The sequence below is a fragment of the Agelaius tricolor genome, unplaced genomic scaffold, assembly GCF_023055355.1.
Source record: "Agelaius tricolor isolate 1412-34295 unplaced genomic scaffold, bAgeTri1.0.p SCAF_1, whole genome shotgun sequence".
In the NCBI taxonomy this organism is placed as follows: domain Eukaryota; kingdom Metazoa; phylum Chordata; class Aves; order Passeriformes; family Icteridae; genus Agelaius; species Agelaius tricolor.
In genome coordinates, this window is record NW_027269261.1 from 51,426,512 (window position 1) to 51,451,137 (window position 24,626).

Sequence of the window (24,626 nt, forward strand, 5' to 3'; positions counted from 1 at the left end):
TGGAGAGTATTAAAGCTCTTCCCAAGAAGCACTGCAAGGTCAGAAGTCCTCAAGTAAATAATTATAAGTAAAAATAAAAAATATTATTTTTAATTTTTAGAGTGTGATTTTTGGCTCCCCACTCTATAACTTGATTAACTAACACCTTCCCTTGCCCATCCTTTTTCAAATAAATGTACTAAGACATAGTCACAGTTTAGGAATGGTATTTTCCAATTTAGTACTCCTGCTAAAACCACACCACTGCTTGCTCCCCCTTCACTCCAACTGGAAGCACAGGTGGAGATAAGGACAATTAACTGGAAACAGCAATGAGATAAGAAAATGAACAGCAGCAATATTAATAAAAAAAGGAATAAGACAAAGAAACTATTTACATGGATACCCATGACAATAAGCAAGTAGCAGGCAATGGCCTGAGGTGGTACAGAATAACATCCAGGCCCCTGCCACACGCCTTCTCATCTAAAAATCACCCTGTCCTGGCCAAAACCAGGATAGACATTTACCAAAGGCCACAGATTATCCCAGCTCTCTTGATCAAGTTGTTGCTCATCTTGGGTGCCACTAGGACCTCTCTAGGACAGCCTTCCAGTAAGGAGTTATCCGTGTTCATGGTTACAATACTTTGGCAAGAGGCAACAAGAACAAACTGTAATGCATCAAACTCCATTTAAACATATGGAAAACAGTTTTACTATGAGAGTTGTGATTGCTCCACCCTTGGAGATATTCAAAACCCAAATGCACACAGCCCTCAGCACCTGGCTCCCACTCAGCCTGTCCTGAGTAGGGGGCTGGATTAGATGGCCACAGACAGCAGGTAGTGACCAATAACTCAGTGTCCAGATGGAGACTGGTGACAAGAGACCAGTCCCATACTGGGACCAGTCCTGTTTAATGCCATCAATGACAAAGATGAAGGGATCAATGCACCCTCAGCAACTTTGCAGGTGACAGACACCAAGCTGAGTGGTGTGGTTGACACGCCTGAGGGGCAGGATGCCATCCAGAGGGATCTGGATTAGCTCAACACACGGACCCATGGGAACACTATAGGTTTACTCATTTGGTTGCAATGCTCTCAAGACACAACCTTTGGTGACCACTCAAGCAGCCTCAAGAACTCTCCCTTGAAAAGTTTCATTCCATTCAAACTCACTGTCTCAGCTTCAACAACAGCCACCAAGGCAGGGGGATAAAGGTAATACACACATGGCACACAGTTAAAGTATCTTTTATAACACCTTGTAAGTGGAGGCTGTGCTCTTGTGCTAACCATGACCATGCACAACTTTCAGGCTGACAGTGAGTGACACTGCTCTCTTCAGTGTTCACATACAGTGTTCCTACCTGCACTTGCTATTTGGTGCTATCTGTCTTTTGTCAGTCATTTTTCCAATTGGCTGTTTTTATTAAAATCTGAGATAGTCTCCCTAATAAATTCAAAGTTCCAGAGATATGCCCATGCTTTCATTTGTCTTCGGGATTAACTTTATTCATATTTTTACAAGCCACTAATACTAATCTAAATTAGAAATACCATATGTGCATAGACATAACTAGTGATAAAACCAGTGGAGCACAAACATGCCAAGCTGACAGGAGCTCAAAAGAAGACAAGCTTTTGTCTATCATGACCTAATTCATTTTTCTACCAGTTGCACTACACAATGCATTTAAATTGTTTAAATATTTGATGTGTTAACCTGCAGCACATTATCTCTATGTACAATGCTAAATTACTCACTCTTCATCCTACATTTTGCAAGCTGCAGCTATTTCCAGACTGAAGCAAGTTTCATGATTTGTCAGCAAGGTTACTAACAGTAAAAAAATGTTTTGTAAAGAAAAAGCTACTGTATTTTATGTGTTGGGAAAAGAGGTGGGAGAGGAAAACGTGCTCAGTTAGAGCAGCAGGGTCAAAACAACACGCCTTGAAGAGCACTCCCCTCCCATGTTACATACCACACTCTTCAGAGGGGACATCACAAATTACAGAATTCAAGCCAAACTCAGCAATGAGTGGGAGCAGGCAAGATAATAAGAACTGCAGATGGTTTTAGTCTTCATTACCATCCAGTAGACACAATGTCTCTGTAACAGATATGGACAAACAGAGGCTTTTGTAACATGACAAACTAAAAAGCACCAAGAGCTGTATGTTTTTGTGGTATTCTTCACCTCAGGCAAACACTCTGTGGATTTCTAATTACCTGCTCTTCCTCTAGACCTCAAAAAAGCCCATAACTGTTGTGAAACTTTGGGTTCTTCAAAACAGACCGTTTTAAGCCACACTTAACTAAATTACCATCTTCTGGATTCACTCATGTGTTATGACTAGACTCTTTCAGGGCAAAGAGCCTTCTAAATCTCACTTCAATCTGCACTGTGGCTGTGCTGTGTAAGTGCTTCCCAATGTTTTAAGGAAATTTGTTATCGCAAACAGGCCAACACTGCAATTTAATCTTCCTTTAATTTATCCTTCCAGGATAAGCGAGCACAGTCCCCCTCCTCTCCATGCAGATTTGGAGGAGGGCAGCCCTGTCCTACCACTGACCATCAAGACAAGGCAGGGCAAGAGAACTGACGCATGCTTGCCTCGTTTTCTCCAGCTTCCCTTTCTTTCCTGAAGGTAAAGATCACGATTATAGATTACAATTGTATGTATTTCGTAATTATTATACAATTATAACAGCAACAGTAATTTCAAAATCAACGGCAATCATGTATTTACATTGAAACCACCCTTGTTATGATCTTGCTTGCCTCCCCAGGACAAGGCAAACCCTGCGCCTCGGATGCCACCCGTGATTTCCGAAGCGCAGAGGCAGAGCCACTTGGGCTGGTGTTGTACAAGCGGGGCTGAGCCCAGCTGCAGCCCCACGGGGCCAGGGCCCCCCTCCACAGGGCTGCTCCCTGCAGGGCTCGGCTGCCCCAGCCTGCCCAACAGGACTGCACATGCTCCCCACTGCCAGGGCAGCAGCCAGAGATGGCAGGAAGGGTGTTGGCCCCACGGAGATCAGTTGCCGTACCAGTTTCCCATATCTGGGCTCCCAACAAGGTCGCGAATGCAGCTGGTGCAAAACCTTTCAGTTCTAACCCCACTATCACCCTTCTGTTTCCTGCCATAGCCATTTCCTACGGCATGCATTCAGCCATGCAGAATGAGTTTATGGTACTTATACCCTAAAATACCTGATCTTCTAATCACATACACATTATTAAAATAAAGTTAGCAGGAGGAACTACATAGTGACCTCCTGCCCTTATTTTAATAGAACAAGGAAATAGCTCAATGAACAACTTTTAGGAAACTGCATCTAAACTAATGCACCAAGATGTATTTATGAACATTTCTGTATTTTCATTCTTTCTTCCTCACAACAAATCTGGAACAAACTTATTTCTTTCTCATATTTAAAAATCTTAAAGTTCACATAAGAAGGCCTCCATGTTTCCAACACTACAAATCAAAATAGTATAAAAGAGGATATAACCATGTACTTAATTGCATTATTGTTCACATACACGTGAACATATATCTTCAATCTTACAGAGTGATCATTTTCAGAAATTTTTGGGTTCTTGGACTTCTGCAAATAAATATTTTTCAGTGTCTAGGACATATATTGGAGGGAAGAAAAATAATTCAAAATTTGAGTAGTAAGGATTTTATTTGCATCATGTCCAGAATAATGGGTGATGGATTTTGCTGTGTTATCAATCAAGCTTTGCTTGTGCTATCTTTCTTCTAAATTGAAGATCAAATACCACAGTTAATGAAAAGTTTTGTAAGAGCTTGTTCCCATTTCCTGGTAGTTGGGTTCTTTTTTCTACTTCAAAATGTTTTAAGTGTCTCTAAGGACAATGTGGGTAACAACATTTTGATTTTTTTTTAACTTTTAATAATACTACATTAGTCAAGCATCACTTGGTTTCTCAGTCGTTCCAAGCAGATTCAGTTACTCACCATGAGCTAGATACAGAACAGGAAGGGAAAGCCAACACCACTTGCTTGGGAGCTCTTCTCTTCCATGCAGCAGGAACAAAAGGTGCCACTAGAGATAACCCACAAGGCACTCATCTTGGATCCTGCTGAGCTTCCTGTAAGCAAACTCCATCTGCTGCCAAAAGCTAAAACTTGCTAAAGTAGAAAACAAAAGACAGATACCCATTTGCAAGGAGAAAGACTGGGCTTGCTTTCTTACTCAAACCCAAAATCTTGGGTTTGAGGAAGAAAGAAACTTTACAAATGTAACAGCCAGACACAAGGAATGTATATAAGCCAGTGAGTGGCAATATTTATTCCACCAGTTAAAAGCTGATGAGAGCTCTTCTGTAGCCAGCGTTTTGACACTAAAAAAATTTTTTAAAAAATTGGGAGGACCAAGAAGAAAGAAGCGCATTCAAGTATAACACATTACCATTTAAAACATACTGCAGAAATGTCTTGTTTCTATTTTCCAATTGGTTGCTCAACGAGGGAAAAAAATCCCACCATTGTCACTATTACTCAATATGCTTGAAATTGCTATCATTTTCCCATTATGATTAACATTTGCATTTAGTGCTAGCAGAAAAAACGAAGTGGCTCACTTCTTCAGATAGCATCCACAGTTCCAATATACTTCAGGAGGCAGCTGTTCTAGTCCTAATCTCTGAAAAGTAGTAGCTAAGTTAATTAAAAAATTACAATCTTAGATTAATCAAAATTTGGTTAGCTAGGCTACAGCCTGATTACAGTAAAAGGAATGTCCAATCAACTAAACAGATCTGCTTGTTATCAAGATGTCAAATTTCAAATTAAGACAGAGCTGCTGCTCACATTAGGGAAATTAAACTTACTGAAACATTAAAATGTCCTCTAAGTTTGAAAGTTGTAAGAACTCAGCCACAGACACACATTAAAGTCAGTTCCTTTGAGGGTTTTTTAATTTCAAGTAATACCTTGATATTCTCACTTCCATCACTGTAACAATGTAAATGATTATGTGCTTGCTTTATACCCTATAGCAGAGCAATGGACATGTTTGGAAGGGAAGCAATAGAAATGAAGAAAGGGGCATACTCAGTTATTATGTGCCACACCCACTGTGCCACCACCCCAGGCAGGAAGGCCTTACACTGGGGCTAACACCAAGGGGTTGTGAAATAGAGGGGTGAGGGGGCTCTCAGGAGAAAGCCAGAAGCTTCAAACTTCACCCTTCCCTGTCTCTGCCTCCTGTCTCCTCACCTCCTTCCTCACTGACCCAACCAACTATCAGGCCTGCCGAGGCCTGTATTTGTATTTGAGGAAGGCGAAATGCTGAGTTTTAACAAGTGACATGGGTGGTGAGGTGCAGAGCAGACACTGGGACTGTCACATCTCAGAGCAGGCAGAGGCAGCTCAGAGCACACCTGGGGTGAGATAGGAGTCAAAACAACTAAAGAAAATGAGGAGGAGAAAATAAGAGGAAGGAACTAAAAAAATTAATCTTAACCTAAAAACTGTGTAGTCCAGTGGTTTCCACAGGCTAACTACCAGAAGAGTGATAGCAAAGCAATTACTGGGTTCTGCTTCTCTCTGCAGGAGTAATTACCCTGCCTCCAGAGTGCCCGAAGCTCAATCACATCCATTTGCCTTAAACATTTATACTCTAACTACTCCTAGTTCTTGAAGGGCAATGAAATCTCATATGCACAATGCTGATTAAAGGACAAGAGGCCAATAAATAAATAAATAAAAACAGCCTAACTTAAACCACCGTAATTTACAAATGACAAAGAGAAAAAACCCATGACAGCCTGGAGCCAGAAGCAGCCCTGCCCAACTAAAATATGGTAGGATATAAGTACAAACAACTTGCAAAGTCCACCCACATTAATCTGTGCTAAACCCACAGGTAGCAAAATATTTTTTCTAGTCTCTTAAGTTGCATGACATCCAGGCTTTCTGGAGACTGCCATCCAACCAGCAGGTTTCCTATCCAACCTACAGCCAAGAACAACATTTAATTAGCATGTTTAATTGATCTTGTTAACTGTTAGGGTGGACAGCTTTGATCTCGCCTGCTGATAGCTAGTTTAGGACTACAAAAGAAACTGGGGCTTTGCATAATTGCCAAGCTTTCAGTGTGTGTCTTTTAATTCCTTCTGTTTCCCAATCCCCCTTTCTGTTTCTGCTGCACTAGTGCTCCAGATAACAGGAAGCAAAGAACATGCCATCATTTATTTTATCATTTATTTGAGCATGTAGGCGAAAAAAAAGGAAGACAAGGAAAGGGAAATTGCTGCTCCTTCACCCAGAAACCAAGGAAAAGGCCAGGAATTACCACAGTGAATCTGGCCTGGGCAACATTAAATGAAGTACCCCATGGCTGAGGGCAGCCAGCACCAAACACTTCAGTGGAAGATGCAGGGAACACTAAGCATGTGTGGGATAAGCTGCTCCCAACTCCCCTTGAAAGCCTGATCCCGCCTTCTGTTGATTAGAAGCTGATTTAAATTCCAGGATAGAGGGTTTGAGGAATTTCAGTGGCTCTCCACTGTGTTGTTCTCTGTTTGTTAATAGGCTCATCCAAAAAAATATTCTTCTGCAGGAGATTCATATTAGCTTAGAGAGAAGCCCACAAGACCAAGATTACTAGCTTGCACTCAACCAAGATGAGAGCGTGCCAATACTAATAGGAAGAAAAACTTCTGAGGACATTTTAGTGCATCCTAAAATATCTAGCAACCTTCAAAATAGATCCTAATTGAAAACAACTAAATACAAGTATGTTTAATTCATTAACTACCTCTCCTAAACACTGTTTTCCTGAATGATCAAGCCACTCATAAGTTCCACGGAAATAAATGTTCGTAGGTGGTGTATAATAGGTTCTGGGCCATGTACAAAGCAGCTCTACATTTCAGCCAAAGAGTGTCAACTGTTTTCAGAACAGCAAGCCAAACCCTCATCAAACTGAATTCAGCTGGAGCTTTGCCACTCAGCAGGACAACGACTTGGCCCACCATCCCCATGGGAAATCTTTTTCTAACTCAGACTTTCTTCCTGCTTATTTCAAGCAAAATCTCCTTTGGATCAGGTTGAATCTCCACAGATAATTAGTCCTGCACTAGCTAAATAAAACAAGAGTTATATTGCTTCTGAGCAGCAAACTGAATAATTACAACAGGGTTAAAGAGAAAATTTCTTCTTTTCTTTCCCAGGGGGAACTTAGGAATTAACTGTTTAACATGGTTGAACTTTGCTGTTGAATCTTCATATTGCACAGCAGCAGAGAGAAGTACCACAGTGCAGCCACCTCAAGCATCTGTAATCATGGGTGAACTGTAGCTCCCAAATAGTGCTAGAACAGAATTCTTCACCTAAAAGCCTGTCTTTTCTTCACCTAAAAGCCTGTCTTTTCTCACCAAAGCTTTCTCATGAGCACATTGTGGTTTTGGTGGTTAGTCTGGGGATTTTGGTTGTGGTGTGTTTTGTTTTCTTTTGTGGGGGTGTGTGTTGTTTGACTTTTTTTTATCCCTAATTTTCTGAAGAAGGATTCTTCTTATTGCTGCAGGATGATGAATATCTTGTATTCTCTGTCCTTATACCAGAAACTATAGAAAGCCAGCCAGCCCGTTCATCTCCTGCCTACTGCTGATACTGTCTCAAATAATGCTCACTTTTGGTGGCTTGGGATGGAGGAGGGGTTTCCCTAGGAATAAGCTGAATAAAGCTTCCTGTTCAGCTAAAGCAGGAAATGTGCTCCAGCACTGCCTTGCACACAAAGAGTGGAAAATACTTACTAAACAAAATAGCAGGAGATGAAGTGTAAACTGGATTGTCCTTCCATCATGCAGACAAATAGAAAGCCTTACTCCCCATGCCCCCAGCTCTCTTGCAGTAACGTCCTTAAACTTGGAGGGGGAAAAAAAAACCAACAAGAACATACATATGTATAGACATTGTGCATCAAAATCAAATTATTATGCTGTGCCTTTAAAATCAAACACTGAAGGATTTTAAGCAACACTAATTAGGAGGTAGCATTTCCTCCCTCCCACAACATCAGCTCCTTGTTAAAATAGGAGGTGCAACTGGCCAAACCCCATCCTGTCAGTGGAGACACTGAACCAGAAGTTGTCATTAGGTTAAACTCCCAGCATCTCTCTCAAATAGTCTCTTCTGAAAGACTTTAAAATAAATAGCAGAGAGGATGGAAGGAACAGCCTTCCAGTCTGTCAAACCATTGGGATTTACAGAAAAGAACAGCAATAATATTTTTTGCATAAATAACAGCAGATGGCAGAAGACAAATATTAATGGAAAAAATGTCCTTCTTCATGTCCTACAAAAACAATGACTGTCTAAGGCCCCACAGCATTTCCCAAGAGTTGGCCTTGTAATTCATGCAAGACTTCTCTGCAGCCATTATATGCTTTTGACGAGCTCTGATCACTTCAAAGAGGCACTTGTCCTCACCCACCCTGACATTTGAGAACCAAAAGTGATGAAAAACTCCATCACCTGATGCTAGGTCACAGCTACAGATGCACACTGCTAGAAAATAAAAAGCTGTTAGGCAAGTCCTGTGGTGTAAAACACATTGTGGCAGCTGGATGCTGGAAACATATGACAAAACATCATGCAAAACAGCAACACACATAAGCTTAATGAAAACCTGATGAAAGACTGTTTAAAAATGTACTGAATCTAATTAATTCTCTAGATGTGACTGGTGCAGCTGAACTAAGGTCACAAGTACTGCATACTACACTTGAATTTTATAAGGCACCTTGAGCCATTAGTGCCTCCCATCACCATGAGTTATAAAGCAGTCATCAGCCCATAGGGCCGTGTCTCATCATATTTTGATGTCCCTTCTAGTGGCACAACACCCTGCTCATTATGCAAAGCTCAAATACATGTCAGGAAACCATTTTACTAACTGGCCTTAAAAATAGCCTTGTATTGAAATCATGTCAAGCACAATTTTCTCAGCTGGGGGGATAGAGCAAGAAACTTCTCTGCCACTGTAAACAAAAAGTTAAAGAGAACTAAACCAAACCAGAGAAAGCAGAGTCATTCTAGTGAATCTGAAAACTCAGTCATTCTAATGAATCTGAAAATTTAGCCATCACCAAGACCACATACACCTGAAAGCTGCCCTCAAAGCGCTGAAGCAGACATGAAATGAAACTCTCCAGGTACATGTGGCACACCAGTACAAAACCCTTGGAAAGGAGGCCTCCCAGCTGAAGGGCATGGCTGAATTCCAGACATGGGGAAGTTTATCCCTAGTAGGGGTTGCAAGGACATAGCAGCTACTGCACCACAGCACATCCTCAACCAGTCTGCCACATCAGAAAATTCTCTCCCATGTGGAGCAGTGAATGGATGTCCTTGAACTAATCCATTCCCTACAAAATACCAGTGAGTATGTGACCAAAGAGAAACATCAGAGATATCTGATGCACATTTACCTATTCATACTCTAACATCTAGATCTAGGAGCATATGGCACACAAGGACACTGTAGAGACAGAGCAGCAAGCACGGTCAATGACTGCAGAGAGTGACTGAGTGAAGACAAAGAGCTTTGTTCTGCCTGCTTTCCCTCCCTCACACCCCTGCCCGTGCTCAGCAAGGAACAAACACTGATGGACCCCTCTTATCTGAAGGGTACTGCACGTAAACTTCACTTTGAAACAAAATTATGATAGTGCAAAAATACAAAAAAGCACAAACCCACAATTTCAAAGTATGTACTTTCCCAAGCACCATGGACACACATTGCATATCTTCTACCAGCTGCCAGTTTGCAGCTACTTCCCAAAAAGTGGTTGTAACCCAGATTTGAAGTTTTCTAGTCCTCTGCTGGTCCTTCCCATACAACATCATGCTGAGATCTCAAAAGTTGTTCTGAGACCTTCAGTTGCAAGAGGAAATTATTGTCTGGGCCCCACAAAGAGAACAAAAGCCATTTATTCAAGTAGAAATTACCAGTGATTTGAAAAGCAGGTGTACAGTGTCCTATCCCCTCATCCTGAATGCAAGAGCAAATTACTGAAATCATCTGACACAATGTCATGTTGCACCTGTGTGTTACTTGTGCACCACAAAAGGTGCAGTAGTTTACAATATCTGAAAAGGTTTATGATTAGTAAAAACCTAGTAAATGGGAAAGCAATTCTACAATCCTTATTGTTCTTACATTCTGCACCAGCAAACAGCTTTCTCCATGAGGCTTCAAAAATTGGAAGGAAAAATCCCCCTTGCTGTTGTTCCCAAACAAAGACAGCATTATTAAACCATTTTCCTTGTTTTCCATATAGTTCCCTTTAATGTCAGGAACAGGGTTAAATTTGCAGACAAGTCTTGACAGCTTATATTACAGAGATGTTCATGACTCTAACTGCAACTGAGCATCCTACCTGATCTCCTTGAGCAGACTGCAGTATCCAGAAAGCCTATAGGAATTGCCATGGCTTTATGTACAGTTTCATGTCAATATGCTCAGCCTACACATCAATTTCTACTGACTGAACAGGTAAATAAAATAACCATCCTTTACAAACAAAACAAAAACAAAAAATCCCAAGCCAACAAACAACAAAAAACAAATCAACCAAAACACCAAAAAAAATTAGAGCTAAATAATCGTGAATTCTCTTAGACTTAAATGAACGAGATCTTTGAAAAGTGAATATAGCAGCAGCAGCAGCAATGAGATTGCAAACAGCAAAACTGAATGAACAGAAGACATGACACTTAGCAAAGAATTTAAAACCAAACATAAGAACTGCATCTTGTTTTGGGCATACAATCACAAGAGCAAAGACCATCAAATTAAAAGCAATAAGAGGCTTAACCCAAAAAACTGAGCTGTAACAACAACACCAACAATTAATGAATATATAATTTGTGCAAAAGGATGACTAAGAAAGAATACAATCAGTAAGAGTCTGACACCTAGAATTTCAGGGTTTCAGTGCAGCAGTAGCCTTATTTCACCCTTGCCTTTATAGACATTGCATCAGTGTATGGTAATCACTAGCATTCTATTTAAACTGAGATAAATAAATATTGCTTCCTATCAGGCAATCAATTTAATACACCACTATACTGCAGGTGTATATCCTCAGTAATAACACACTCGCATTCCAAGTGTGACAGCACCATACCATTCCTAATTAACACAACTATATTGGCAGGAAAGGTTATACTTGTCCTGGTGAGGAAGAAATTCTCCTTCTATTCATCATTCAGTTATAAAGCACCTAAAAAAGTAAAACTGGTTAGCACAAAACTTTAGCCTCACACTTTAAAACCACAAGGTTTGGTATGGATGATGAAGGTGTGCTTCCCCAGAGAAATCACATACTCAGTATACCATAAGGAATACTTCTGCAATGAAACAGGTAAGTTATCCATACAGGGTTCATACCCTTTAAATCTTATTTCTGAAATTATCAATTAGCTTTTTTCCTTATCAATTTTGCTCATAAGTGTGCCAAATGGAAAGCAAGCTTTCTACTTCCAGTCAGAAGAAAACTGTCGGTGGTCTCTGAGCAACAACCCTATTTAGGCTGGGCTTACACCTTCTATAGCTGCCACAGAAGTTGCAACACAATTCTTTGGGTTCCTGATTGTTTCCAGCACATTGAGAAAGCTAAGCTGATGTTGCAAGCCATCTCCCACATTGTCTGTGGGGAGCTTGGTCTCGCATAAACAAAACTTCATGTACCAGAGGCCAATTTTTACTGGGTCCTTTCTCCAAAGTTGGACCAAGCTCAGGAAAAAAAAAAACAAACAAACCACCTTTTCCTATAGCTCTGTGTAGGTGTACAATTAGTCACTTCTAAGGGCCACTTTACAGGCTCTGAAAGAAACTCAAGAACAGCCTCCCATGCTGCCAGTACTTAGGAATTCGAGGCCGAATCTGCATCTTGCTGCCTGGGCTCCGTATGAAGTTGAAATCTCAAAGTTTTAAATCAGCTCTGCACAAAGAACAGAAGCTCGAGAGAACCGAGAGACACAAACCCAGCTGCAAAATACATCCAGGTTTCTATTTACTGAGGTCTTTCCATGAACATACAAAAGAATTAATCAGGCATGTGGGCTGAACTGTCAGAAGCTCGGCTGATCCCAAGTCTAGCGCACACCCGGCATAAGCACATAAACAAACTCCCCCGGGATGGCAGCGCTCTCGGCTCCCGGTGCTGGCGCCCCCCGCCCCCGGCCAGCCCCCGGCCACGTTCTCTCCCCGGTGAGCGAGGGCTCGGCCGCACAGAAGCGCCGGGGAGCACCCGCGCCCGCCGGTCCCGCACGCTGACACCGCCCCTCCCGCTCGGGCCGCCGACATCCCGGGCCGGAGCCGGGGCCGGGTGTCCCGGAGGGGGATGAGCAGCGCCGCGCTACAGCCCGTGGGCACCGGGGGGCCCGGGAGGAGCCGCGGCGGGACCGGAGGCGGCCGCCGCCCCCGAATACGGGAAAAGAGAGACGGGGATGCTTAGGTGTCCCTCTTTCCTTTCTATTTTCAAATAAATCACAGACTAGAGCCCAGCCTGCAGCGCCAACAGCTCCGCCGCCGGGCGGCCGCCCTCCTGCGGTCCTCCCGCTCCCCGAGCCGCCCCGCCACCGTCCCGAACGAGCTCGCAGCGCCGGGCGAGGGTGGTACTCACGGATCTTGACTTTGCGGTGGTCGAGGCGGGCGAGGAGCTCTTCCAGGGCGCCGAGGCGGCGCTGGAGCCGGGCGTTGCGGTGGCACAGGGAGTCCGCCTCGCTGAGGATCCCGCCGAAGATGTCGCCGGCGCAGCGGGAGAGGTCGGAGAGCTGCATCAGCAGCGACACCAGCGCGTACGAGCTGACCTGCTCCAGCGTCCCGAAGAGCGGCACCGAGCCGCGGCGGCGCCCGCCGCCCCCCTCCGCCGTCCCGGCGTGGTCCCCGGGAGCCGGGCCGCCCCGCTCCGCGCCATCCCCGCCGGCCTCTTCCAACCTGCACAGCTTCAGCGGCTCCAGGGTCCGCAGGGGGAACGGCATCGCGGCCGGGGACGGGGAGCAGCGCGGGGCACGGCAGCGGCAGGGGTGGGGGGAGAGCTAGGCGTCCCCGGCGCGAAAAGTCTTCATCGGCGCAGCGGCCGCGGTGACAAAAGTTCAGGGAGCGGAGAGGGAGGGAGAGAGAGAGAGAACAGCACAACAACAAATGAATCGGGGCGGGAGGGAGGCTGCCGGGCTAGGCGCTACGGGGCTGGGGGGGAGCCGCCACCGCCGCCTGGGCGCAGGGGGAGCCCCGAGCGGCGCCCATGTGCGGGAGTGGCCCCCGGAGGCGGGAGCGGCCCCGGGAGGAGGGAGGGGAGGGGAGAGGAGAGGAGGGGGAGCGGAGCGGGGCGCAGCACCGCCGCACGGCGGGCGCGGTGAGAGCCCGGGCCGGCCGGGAGACAGGAAAGAGCCCGGCTTTCTCTCCCCGAAGTAAAGATGAGGCGGGGAGGGAGGGAAAGAGGAAGCGTGGGAGGGGGACTGAAGCGCCCTGGATGCGGCCACAAAGGAGGAAAGCCAGCCAGAGGAGGAGGGGAGAGAAAGCCCGGACCAGCTCCACCTGGGGAACCCCGCGCCGTTGCAGGCACTTTTCTGAACGCACCAAACTCCCAACCCGGAAAGCGAGAGCTGGAAAAGGAGGAGGAGGGAAGGGAGGGGGGAAAAAAACCTCCACGAACCTGGGAAAAGCAGGAGGCCGCCGCCTACCTGTGGCTCCCCGAACTGGAGCCTCACCCTTCCCGGGCAGCCAAGGTAGCTGCTCCCGGCCCGGCCCCGCGGCGCTCGGTCCAGCGGGACTCCCCCGGGAGAAGCCAGCCCGCCCGGCCTCCTCTGCTCGGCCAAAGGGGCCAAGCAAGACAGGGAACGCGTCTCGGCTCTGCCCTTTCCCCCGCCGTGCTGCGGGTCAGGCCAGGGGTGCTGCTCCAAGGTGGGGAAGGATGAGCAGCCTGTCTGGGAACGGCGCGTTCTCTGTGGTTAATTTTTACTAAGATTTACACCGAGGTAGGAGAAGAAAAGTCTGGGCCGTGACAGCGAGTGTGGCAGCACCAAACGCTGCCCGTAAGCCTGGTGCGGACCGAAGGCAGGTTCCAGCCTTAGAAGCCCCCGCGCCCAGGACACAATCAGCTCTTCATGGAGATGGCGGCTCTAATGAGCTATTCCCTATTCCCCACAGAACCAATTTAGCCCACAAGCAACTGTCAACAGCTGCTATTTAATTTTAATTGGACAATGCCCTACTGGCTCTGGCTCCTGCTATATGATAAAGAGAGGAACCCAATCCCTCTCGTCTTGTGGGAAAGGGCCCTGGGGAAAAGCGGTTGTATAGTTCCTTCCTGCCTCAGAGCTCGTTCTGGTTCCTGCTGTAGCTCATGAATATATGTGATGAAAGAAACAGAATCAGCTGGAGAAGGAAAGGTCCAGGGATGTATCCACGTCAATTAGCATCTTGAGGACACGAAGTTTATGTAAGAAAATATTTTGCATCATAGTATCTATCACCCGTAGCTTTACTTAAAGGATCCTGAAGGAAACCGTTCCACCAGTAGTGCTTCAGAAATTCCTTGGTGCATGGAGAAGTATGGGGGCTGCACACAGAGGAATACAAACCAAAGGCTTGGTGGCACAGTCGAGAGTTAAGATTTACAGGAAAGGCTTTTAAGGGCCTATCAAGTCATAGCAAAACTTGCAAGCCACTAATTCTTCTCTTACATTAATCAAGTTTCATCTTCAAGTTTTCCCTGGGGGGCAGGGGGAGGAAGCAATGCCATCTAGTGTTTAAAAAATAAAGAACAAAGCCTCCTTTCTTAACACCTCTGTCCAAACAGGTTACCAATGGATAGCTTTGCAACTTGGAATGCTCCCACTGGTTTTGTGTTACAGACGGTACCAATGGGTGCACATGTGCAATATTTATAGAAACTGGTGAGAAGAACATGGTGCAAACAGGCAAAATGGTGTTTAATCAGGGGTTTAGGCACATAAGGAATCCAAATAATTAGTTTTGCAATGGAGAAGCTGTCAGGTTTGATTATCAGAGAATAGGAAGCAGTAATTTTGTCATATTGAACTCTCCTGGTTTTATTTTGGGACATAATGTCTTCATTAATTCTTACACGTTTGTTTTGGATAGTTGTTTGATAAAAAATGCATCCTGCTCACTGGCATATTTGAATGGGGAGGAGTGATTCTTTGTATGGTGTGTTTAAACTACAGGATATAAATATAGTATAAATATAAAATACAGTAGGAAGAAAGTGAGCAAAGAGGTCAGTAAAGGTGCCAGCTGAAAAGAACCCACAGCAACACATCTGCCAGGGTTCATAAGGCTGTGTGTTTGTTTGATTGGAAATTACTAATTTTTAAGTTTATTAATAGGTACTTTCAAAAAGGTACATTTACCAGTCTTTTTTTTCTGAAAATCTGGATCACATCCTGATATTGCAAATATTTTTGCATGTTCTTATATATAAGCAGGAAAAGGCACTTAGAACAGATCTGAGCACAGAATAATAGCCAGAAATCAAAGCCTGAGACAACATCTAAGTGCAGTAAAAAGCCTTAGCTAATGTGAGTGAATGGGATTTCACTGCCAGTGAAGTCTACTTTACCTATTTCACTGATTCTTATGTTTGCAAACTAAAATAAACTCCTGTGACAGCTTGAATATTTCTGGTGGGAATAATGTATCATAAAATAAGGTGGTTTAGGACTGCCAGTTAAACCAAGTTAAGAAATAAATCTAAATTTTAAATGCACTGATGTACTGATGTTTTTGAAATATTCAGAGTCTCTGTGTTTATTCCAGACTGATACTTTTTTTTCTCATTAATTTATATGGTCTGTTTTTCTGGGATGGGATGTTACCACATGAAATACTCAGAAAAGAAAACAAGTGTAAAAAATGTAAAGATTGAATGACTGAAATGTGAAGATAGGTTAACTGAAACCAGTGAAGGTTGTTTCTCTCTGTGCTAAAAGAAGGGACATAGGAAAGAAAAAGAAGCTTAAATACCTACAGAGTGGGGATTTAAAGTATTCATCATGCTGAAAAGGAAGCATTTAAAATTTCTACATTCAGTAGAAGTACAGACTTTCTTAGGGACACCCCATCTCCCTCAGGTAGCCATGAATATTGTCTGTTTCCAGAGGTTAAAACTGGAAAATGTTTCCTTTTCTGGCAGAGCTGCAAGGATGCTCCTGACCCTTCTAAATCTCTTGCAGGCCCAGGGGGACACTGAGTCAAGGCAGGCACCACTGGCCAGCAAGTGACAGCCCCAGTGCTGTCCCCGCTGTCTGGCAGGACACTGCCCTCGGGGGAGCCATCCCTGTCCTTGGGTGAGCTCATCATGGCCCTGCCTGCTCACACAGTGCAGATTTTTGGCAATTGTGTAACTGTGGGAGCAAGAGGCTGCTTTCCATGTAGCTGGATCCACTGGAGAAGGAGGTCAGTGGGCAGCAGTCGCTTCCACTTGCACAGCTACTCTGCCTGGCAGAGCTGTGACCCCATGTTCTGGGTCTCACAGCTCCAAATACCCTCAGTCAGGAGTGGGAGACCCTCTCAGAAGAGGAACAGAGCATAGAAAAATGAGATAAAGGAGAAAGGTAGACAAAAGGACAGCAGAGACTCCACTAAATATTTCAAACCAATATTTATTACATTTTTAATAAAAGTTAAAGTTCACTGGAAAGTTCATTATGCCTGAATTGTAGCTTTCATCCTTCGGCATTTTAAGCCACAAGTTAATTTACCAAATTAAAGACCTAATAACTTTCATGTTCTACTTCAAGAAACAGAAGAAAAGTCTTGTGGGACTTACTCATCACCCACTGCAGAATGAACACTGCTCTTCCCTTGGCTTACTTCTGCAATCCCTTTGGGCTCTCAGAAGCAAGTGGTGAGCAGTAGTACAAAAGTCACATGGCCAACCATGTAACATCAGGCAGCTCTTCCTGAAATTGTACCTTGGTGCCAAGAGGGTAGTTTAGATGGATCACCAAGCTCATCCATTGTATTTTATCCCACAGATTGAAGCTGTTTGCCTGCGTAGGCTCAGAAAACCCAACTAAAATGGATACACAGAAACAACAACAGTATAACTTGTAGGAATGGAGGAGGACATTTCTTGGTCACTCCCAGAGCAGCTCCAATGAGCTCTTGTTTGTAGTGGAGAAAATAAGCTCAATGTCCTGGATACATAGCCAGCTTATATATTTTTTACTAACTTTAGCTGTTGAGCTGTAGAAGTTTGGTGTAAGCTTAAAACAGAGCTAATTCTGCAAGAAAAGTTCTGACATTTTATTCTTTCTTGGTTAACCAAAAGTATGTGGATGCTTTCAGTCTTACTGGATCACTGGGCTCTTTTAATCATCATGTAGTTATTTGTCTTAGTAGAAAACCTTTTTCAAGGAAACCTGCATAAGACAGGCAACAAATGGGAGTAGATATAACTCCCAAGAAAATCAAATGGCACCAGAATTTTTTCTGTCCCTCATGACTACATACTTTTTGTGCATTATATAAATATCAAATTATAAAATCAATTACAGCTAAAAATTACAGCTGCTTTGCTGGGTTTCTCTAAACTTCTACACTACTACATTGGGCCACAGATCACCTTTGCCTGACTATGCAGCAGAACTTTCAATCCTTACTTTTCTTCTAGCTTACCAATATCAGGAACTGGTATTTTTGTGTGCTTGAGTTCATACTCAGTATAGCCCAAAAGACCTTCTTTGTCCAGAAAAAGAACCTTGTGGATATTCTTTTAAAACTAATAGCAGAACTTCTCTGATGATGACAGGTTTCTCTCTGACAGAGGTTACTTACAAGGTCCTGTTTCCCTGAACATCAATAATTTCCAACTTTTGTGAAGTCCAAGCTCTCCTTGTCTGGTATATGCCTGGATCACATGCTTACATGAAGCCTGGAACTGAGCTGCATTTTCTGTTTCATTCTGCAGTGCATTTTTCTAATTTTCTTCACCATGTTATTGTCAACATTAAACAAAGGCAGTAGTGTAATTCCAACACCTTCATACCTGTTATTCAAAGAACTGAGTAGATGTATTCACACTTTCAACGCAGATGAGTTAAGTATTTTCTTGAGCACTTTCTTAAAAGTTAGTGGTTGTTGCACCAGTCCCAGTGATTTTTCTCTTTTCTCACTCCTAACATTAAGCTGGAACTTATTCTTCGAGTCTGCCCAGCTTGTGGTTTAGACCTTGAGTTATTCTGCTTAGCTGGCCTGAGCTTTTCTGTGCCACAGCGCTCTGTCTATCCACAGAAGTGGGAGAGTCAGCATGCTGTGTTCAGCCTGCCTATAACCTCTCAAACCCCTTCTCATTTTTCTATCTGTACAGAATAGTCTTTGGATAAAAGCCATGTTCCTAGTGGTGCAATGGAACAATCAAAGCTAACTGCAGTGGGAATGACACCGTGGAGGAAGCGGTAGTTGTGATGGCCTGAGGATATGATTCAACTGCACACCAACAACGTGCAACAGCTCTTTGCCTCTAAAAGGGGAGCTCTCCCACCCCTGCTTCCTTCCTTCCATTCCTGCTCACAGATGCATGATCTGAAGCTTGCTCTGCAAGCATCTGAAGTCATCAGTGTAGAAGAGCTGCAGCTCTGCTGCATAAAAAGAGGCAGCTGACATGCTGTGAAAAAATTGCAGGAAAATGTACTCTTTGCACTTGGAGACACAGCAGTGTGTTGGATCATTCTCAAGGGAGCTGAACAGTGCAGGCAATCGAGACTGTGAATAGAAACACTTTCAAGAGATCATAAAGCCTAGGAAAATACAACTATAGCATAACAACCCCTTCAGAACTCAAATGATCATCAGAGGTTTTTGGTCCTGGTGTTCAGTTGAGTAGAGTGCAAAAAAAAGACTGCCAGTCACCATGGTTGTGTGGAATTCAGAGACAATCTGCCTTTAAGACTCCAATTCTTGGAAAATGGAAACAATCCCTACTTATATCTCCCCAAAGAGAAGCCAAGTTGCTGAGAAATTATCTCAATGGGTCAAAAATAGTACTCCCAGAATTGCCATACTAATTTTCTTCATTTGGTTGAGACATTTCTGTGTCTCCTAACAGAGTGCATTCTGCTCTTCCACTTCCTTCATAGCAGACAAACTTCTGATACATTTTTTTCATTGATAATGTAAACACACTTTCCACTAGACCAGGTTTTTCAAAGTGTCACCCACCCTGACCTTCACCACTTCAAGGGATGAGTCATCAACAGCTTCTCTGGGCTACTCGTTCCAGTGCCCCAGCACCCTCACCATGAAAAATTTCTTCCTTATATCTAATACAATTCATGTATAACTATTCATTATTACTGAGTTTCATAGCTACAGGTATGCAAACAGCCAGTGACTGTACAGCAGGAATACAGATGTCGTTATTTGTGCAAGAAAACCTTCATCTGGAGAAACAAAGGCTGTAAGAATTATCAACTGAAAATCAGAATAAACATATGGAAATTTCATAGATGCTGACCAAAGTAATTTGCTGCTGTCCTTAGCTTTAATGAAAACAGATCATGTTGAAAGCTGGTGTAAGTTCTGTATATAATTTTTATTTATCTAGGACACTGACCACATTTATTTCTTCTCTAATTGTATTATATTTGGTTTCCTTTGAAGCAATAACACAGTTTACATTTTGATTCACTAACTAAATATTGTACCAAATTCTAAAACAATTTGAAAAAAAGATTCCATCAATCAAGATGAAATTGGATTCTTTTAACAGAGCTGATTATCTTCTCAAATGAATGCCTCAGGACTCAGGGTAAACAATACATCCAACGGACAAAAGCCTCTTAATTGCATCCCAAACATGCAGACTGTGCTGGTCACCAAAGCAGAACTGAGTTTCTCTTTAGGTATTAGCTCCCTACCAACAGGGACTACAGCTACACTGAAGTACTTCTTTAAACTATACATATAACATTTTTTAAAAAATATGCCACCCTGTTTCATTTCCATTATGAACACAAATGGATGGCAGGCCAGTCAGTCATGAATGAGTTTTGAGCTTCTGCCTCATAAATAAAATGCAGAATTTGGTCACTGAAAAAACGCAGGGCATGGTAAACCCTCTATCAACTAGCACAGATTTCCCCATTCTCTTCCTTGTGAGTGAGCATGACTTGTTCCTGGGACTTCCACCGTGGATGAAACAGTCACTGGGGAAATTATAATAGTGAGTGTGCAGAAATCTGCAGAAATCAGAAACTCTACCACTGTCTAAACTCCCCTTTCCATTTTCAGATTAAAAAAAAAAGACAAAATATTTCCTAAATATATTTAGCATACCATCCATGTTCTGGATATTTACAGGATGCCAGAACTTTTTTTTTTTCTTCCTAAATATTCATTTGGGAAGACTTTGTCACTGTGGTAGATCATTAAAGGTATCTGGCTGCCTTGTTTATTTTCCTTTGCACAATTTCAACTACCTGGTGATGTTTGTGATGAAATACAATGTTTTTGTGCTGCAAAGCTTGGTGGTTTTGTTTATCTATAAAATCAGGCTCAAATACTGGCATACTGCCAATAAAGTAGAATAAAATATATTCATATTCCAAAAGAATTGTTTGAAAGATGGATGGCATTATGACTATTACACTGACTAGTAAAGTCTATGCTACCTGGAGTAGCTGAGCTGAGGATCACTCAAAGCAATACCTGTGACAACTGGCACCTTTGTATTTTCTATGAACTATGCAATGGCACTACCACTGTTTACAGCTGGTGCCAATGACCTAAATTACTGTTGTTGCAGAATCATTACTACTAAAATATCTAACTTATACAAACTAAAGCCTTACATTAAATATAATGTAAGGCTTTAATATAAAATAAATATAAAATAAATTGAGAGTAACAGAGAGGGTAAAGGAAATTAGGATTTTTACTACTCTTTGAATATTCCCAGAAGTTTGGGAGTACCAAATATGTGATTATGTAATTGCTGTAATAAATGCAGCTGTGTTTATTTCACTGCATGGACCCAACAAACTGTACAAACTAAACATCAGTTGTTCATAAATCAGTAAAAAACATGTAATACAGTATGCAAGATAGACCTCCTTTCTCTTCCAAGAGTTTTTAGATTTGGCAGAGTACACATTCCTTAGAGAACTACGAACATGCCCAGTTTTAATAATTTCTAGCAAAATAAATCTTTAGTTCAAGAAAAAAACATATTATGCTTTGCTTAATATCAGAGGAATCAACTTTTAAATACAGTGAAATCCAGCTAAAGAAGTTCTGCTTAGTTTTTCTTAGAAATGAGGTGGAAGAAAATGTAAAGAATTTCAGTGTATTTCAGGAATAGCTTCTTTAGAAGGAAAAAAATAGTTGATTGTATTTAGCTTCCTCCCAGGACTCACCCCTGTGGTCTCTTTCCAGAAGTTTGAATATTTAATCCCCGGTTGTACATACACATTAAAAAAGAAATAAAACCCAAACAAAACCAAAGAAACAGTGTTACAATGATTTCAACTTGTCTCTTTGCTCTGTCAGTTTTTCTGTGCTTTGCATTTAATGACAGCTGCAACTGCAGTTTCAAATACTAACACAATCATTGTGATCCACAATCCATTGAAGCCATGTAGTCAATCCTTTTCCACTGAAATCTATAACTCTTTGCCATGCTTTCCAAATAGTCAGGGGGAGCTTATTAATATCCCTTTAAAAGAGGTATCATGTAAACCCATTATTCTATTGCAATTAATTTAATGAAACCTTAAAATAGAATTCTTCTGACAAATATCTACTGTACCATACTGTAATTAACTATTAGTCTATAAAGAATTGCCTTCAGTGAAACAGTGCTGCTCACATGCCTGCTGTATTCCATCACTGATTTATTTTAAAAGCTCATATTTAAGCCTTAAACATATTTCTCCAAAGGCCCTCTTTATCCTGCATCAGTATGGTGCCCACTGTCACAGTTGTCCTGTTTGGAGCTGAGAATTTTATCTGTTATTCCTCTTTAGCATTTCCAATGCAAAGGAAAATGTTTCAGATGCTTAATTTTTCCTCTGCTAATTAGAGTTACTGGAGTAAAATAATATTAAAAAGAAAACTTTAGAATACTGTTTAGTGTCTACATGGCTTGGAAACAGTTTTCTGTAAAGATATTTCTGTGTACACTTATTCTCTTTAGGGAATGGATTTGTGTTTGTTTTTAGCTCTGCATTTGTATATGTCTAACAAAACAGTCTGAAATTACAAACATGCTTTCCAATGTCTGTTTTCAGAGAACAGACATTTAGTCAGTGGAACTTCTCAGTAACATATCTTCTAGCCTGGAAAAAAAAGTCACTCGATGCTCTTAAAACATCGAAGCAGTTGTATTTGTACTAAGCCACCAAGCTATAGAGGGGGAAGGGAATTAAATTTTCTAAACAACACAGAGAAATGACTTAAGGCCAACTACAAATCTGACCAGGAAAAATTGAAGACTGCAAATAACTCACAATTCTACTTTGATATTAAGATAATAATCCGAGTTATATTTCTAGAATATAAGTTTATTTCTATAACTGTGAGAGCTGTATTTCATATTCTTAGCACATTCAGTAAAGGAAACCTAGCTGCTTGCCTTCACAGTTCTTGAAGGCATAATCTTCATGGATCCCACTTGGAAAAATTACTGGATTTTCCTGAGTTGAAGTTTCCAAATGAGCCTTATCATTTTGGATATGGAGTTTACCATTAGGGAAAAAAAAAAAAAAAAGAAAAAAGAAAAAAACCCACACATATTTGAGATAGTTTTGTATTGTGTGGCTTAAAAAGAAAATCCTAAGTCTGACCAGTTTTCTTTAAAGCCAAATGATCCATCCAAAAAAATCACCTACAAATTCTTTCCTGTAAGCTATGAATTAATCATTGCCCTTGATGCCAGCAGAACCTTTGACATGGTGGATCATGTAGATATGGGTTATCTACAGGAATCTACATTTCCTTTTTCCTCTTTTGTGTTCTATCCATCTGGTTTAGTGTTTGTGTGATAGGAATTGTGTTTATTTGCTCCCTGAGTTTGTACAGAGTCTCACACCATTGAGATTCTTGCCCATGATATTCAGAGGTGTGTACAGGTGATTATGTCCTCAAGCCTATGTTTGTACATAGTGGAGGTGAGGCTGAAATTGCTTTGAAAAGTTAAACTTTATTTACTCAACCTTCAACAATAGTAATATTGTTCAGTGGCACCTCATGGAGACAATATGAATAGTAGTTTCTTCTTACTGACATGAAGTGTAAACACTGGCAAAGGAAATAAACCCATTTTTGTAGGCACTTAAACAAACTATTAAAACAACCAAACAAGTATTTTATTTCAGTTGTGGCCTTAAGACTATTGGGCTTTTTTTCCTTGCAAGGTCTTACTCCATTATGATTCTCTTGTGATAAATTACTGAACAGTTTAAAAAACAGGCTGCAGAAAACAAAGGACGTGCATTGGATCTTTGTGATATGAGCTGCACATTCTATCTTGTACTAAATCAATCATAAACATTATTCAATATTTAAAAGTGGAAAAGAGCAGGTGCCTGCCAAGAACAGGTGTTACCAAAATCCAACAATCCTTTCTAGTTTTACTTCTATAATATACATCAGAAACCATGCTTTGCATAATACATCCCCAGCTGTAGAGAAGAAGAACCTTTTGTCACATGTTTTCTGATCTGGTCTTGTTTCTAGAATTTACTCCCCATTTTGGCTTACAAAGGTTCATTTTAGCTGATTTTCATAGAATTCTGTAAACACCATGATGATAACCTTAGAGTGATTGTAAACATTGTTCTATTTACAGTGAGTAGCCCAGTGAGTACCTGCAAAAATAATTCAGCAGGCTGTCCAAGGGGAAAAAATTTGCTGAAGGTTTATTTCAACTTATTTTAAAACCTCATATGAAGTTAATTGTTGTCAATTACTGAACATGCATGCAGGAGTGGTGCCATATCATCCCAGCCTTTTCTCATGTCTATCAATGGGTTGAGTCCTGTGAGAACATTTTTTTTTTACTATAAAATCAGTGAAATGGAATTATTTGATTATAATGTATTTTAACATAAATAAGTATCGTCCAAGCAAGACAGTGGTGTGAGATGGAAATCAGCTATTATCCTTATCCTTCAGAAAACCCTACTCTTTTTACAACATGGCAGCATCTAAAACCATGGAAACCATTTTGAAATAATTCTAAAGGACAACACATTAAGCACTAGGGAACCACCACTGCATTTATGGATAATCTTAGTTTTATGTCCCTGATAGAGTCTGAAAAATTTTATTAGGTTTGGGACTATACCTGAAATACTTGTTGTGCTGGTAGAGCCAATGACAGTCTTCTTTCTTTCCCACCTGGAGTAATGGGATTGCTAAAAGAACTAAAGTACAGTTTAAAGGTGCTTTTTCATTGGGGATCTTATTGCATATTACAAATATTTAAATATTTAGAGGAAGGTACAATATCTTCTATATCTACTGAACACATACAAAATATTAACATGTTCTTAATCAACTAAAAATGGTATAAGGAAAAGCTTTTTCACAGGATAGTAATGCACTACTGGAACAAATTGTCTGCAGGGG

General features: G+C 41.8%; 1 protein-coding gene across 7 annotated transcripts in view; it reads right to left on the reverse strand.

The window, feature by feature from the left end:
- NHSL1 (NHS like 1) overlaps positions 1–13,498 on the reverse strand; it is a 176,407-nt gene extending 162,909 nt beyond the window's left edge. For 2 of the 7 annotated variants that reach the window (XM_071433862.1, XM_071433852.1), the window contains exon 1: positions 12,655–13,479. In XM_071433862.1, the coding sequence (XP_071289963.1) occupies positions 12,655–13,012 (358 nt within the window). In that variant the 5' untranslated portion in view covers positions 13,013–13,479. Of the gene's footprint in view, positions 1–12,654 lie in introns of all 7 variants that reach the window. The other 5 variants (XM_071433877.1, XM_071433870.1, XM_071433901.1 and 2 more) reach the window with 3 other exon arrangements.
- Between the last annotated feature and the right edge of the window lie 11,128 nt (positions 13,499–24,626).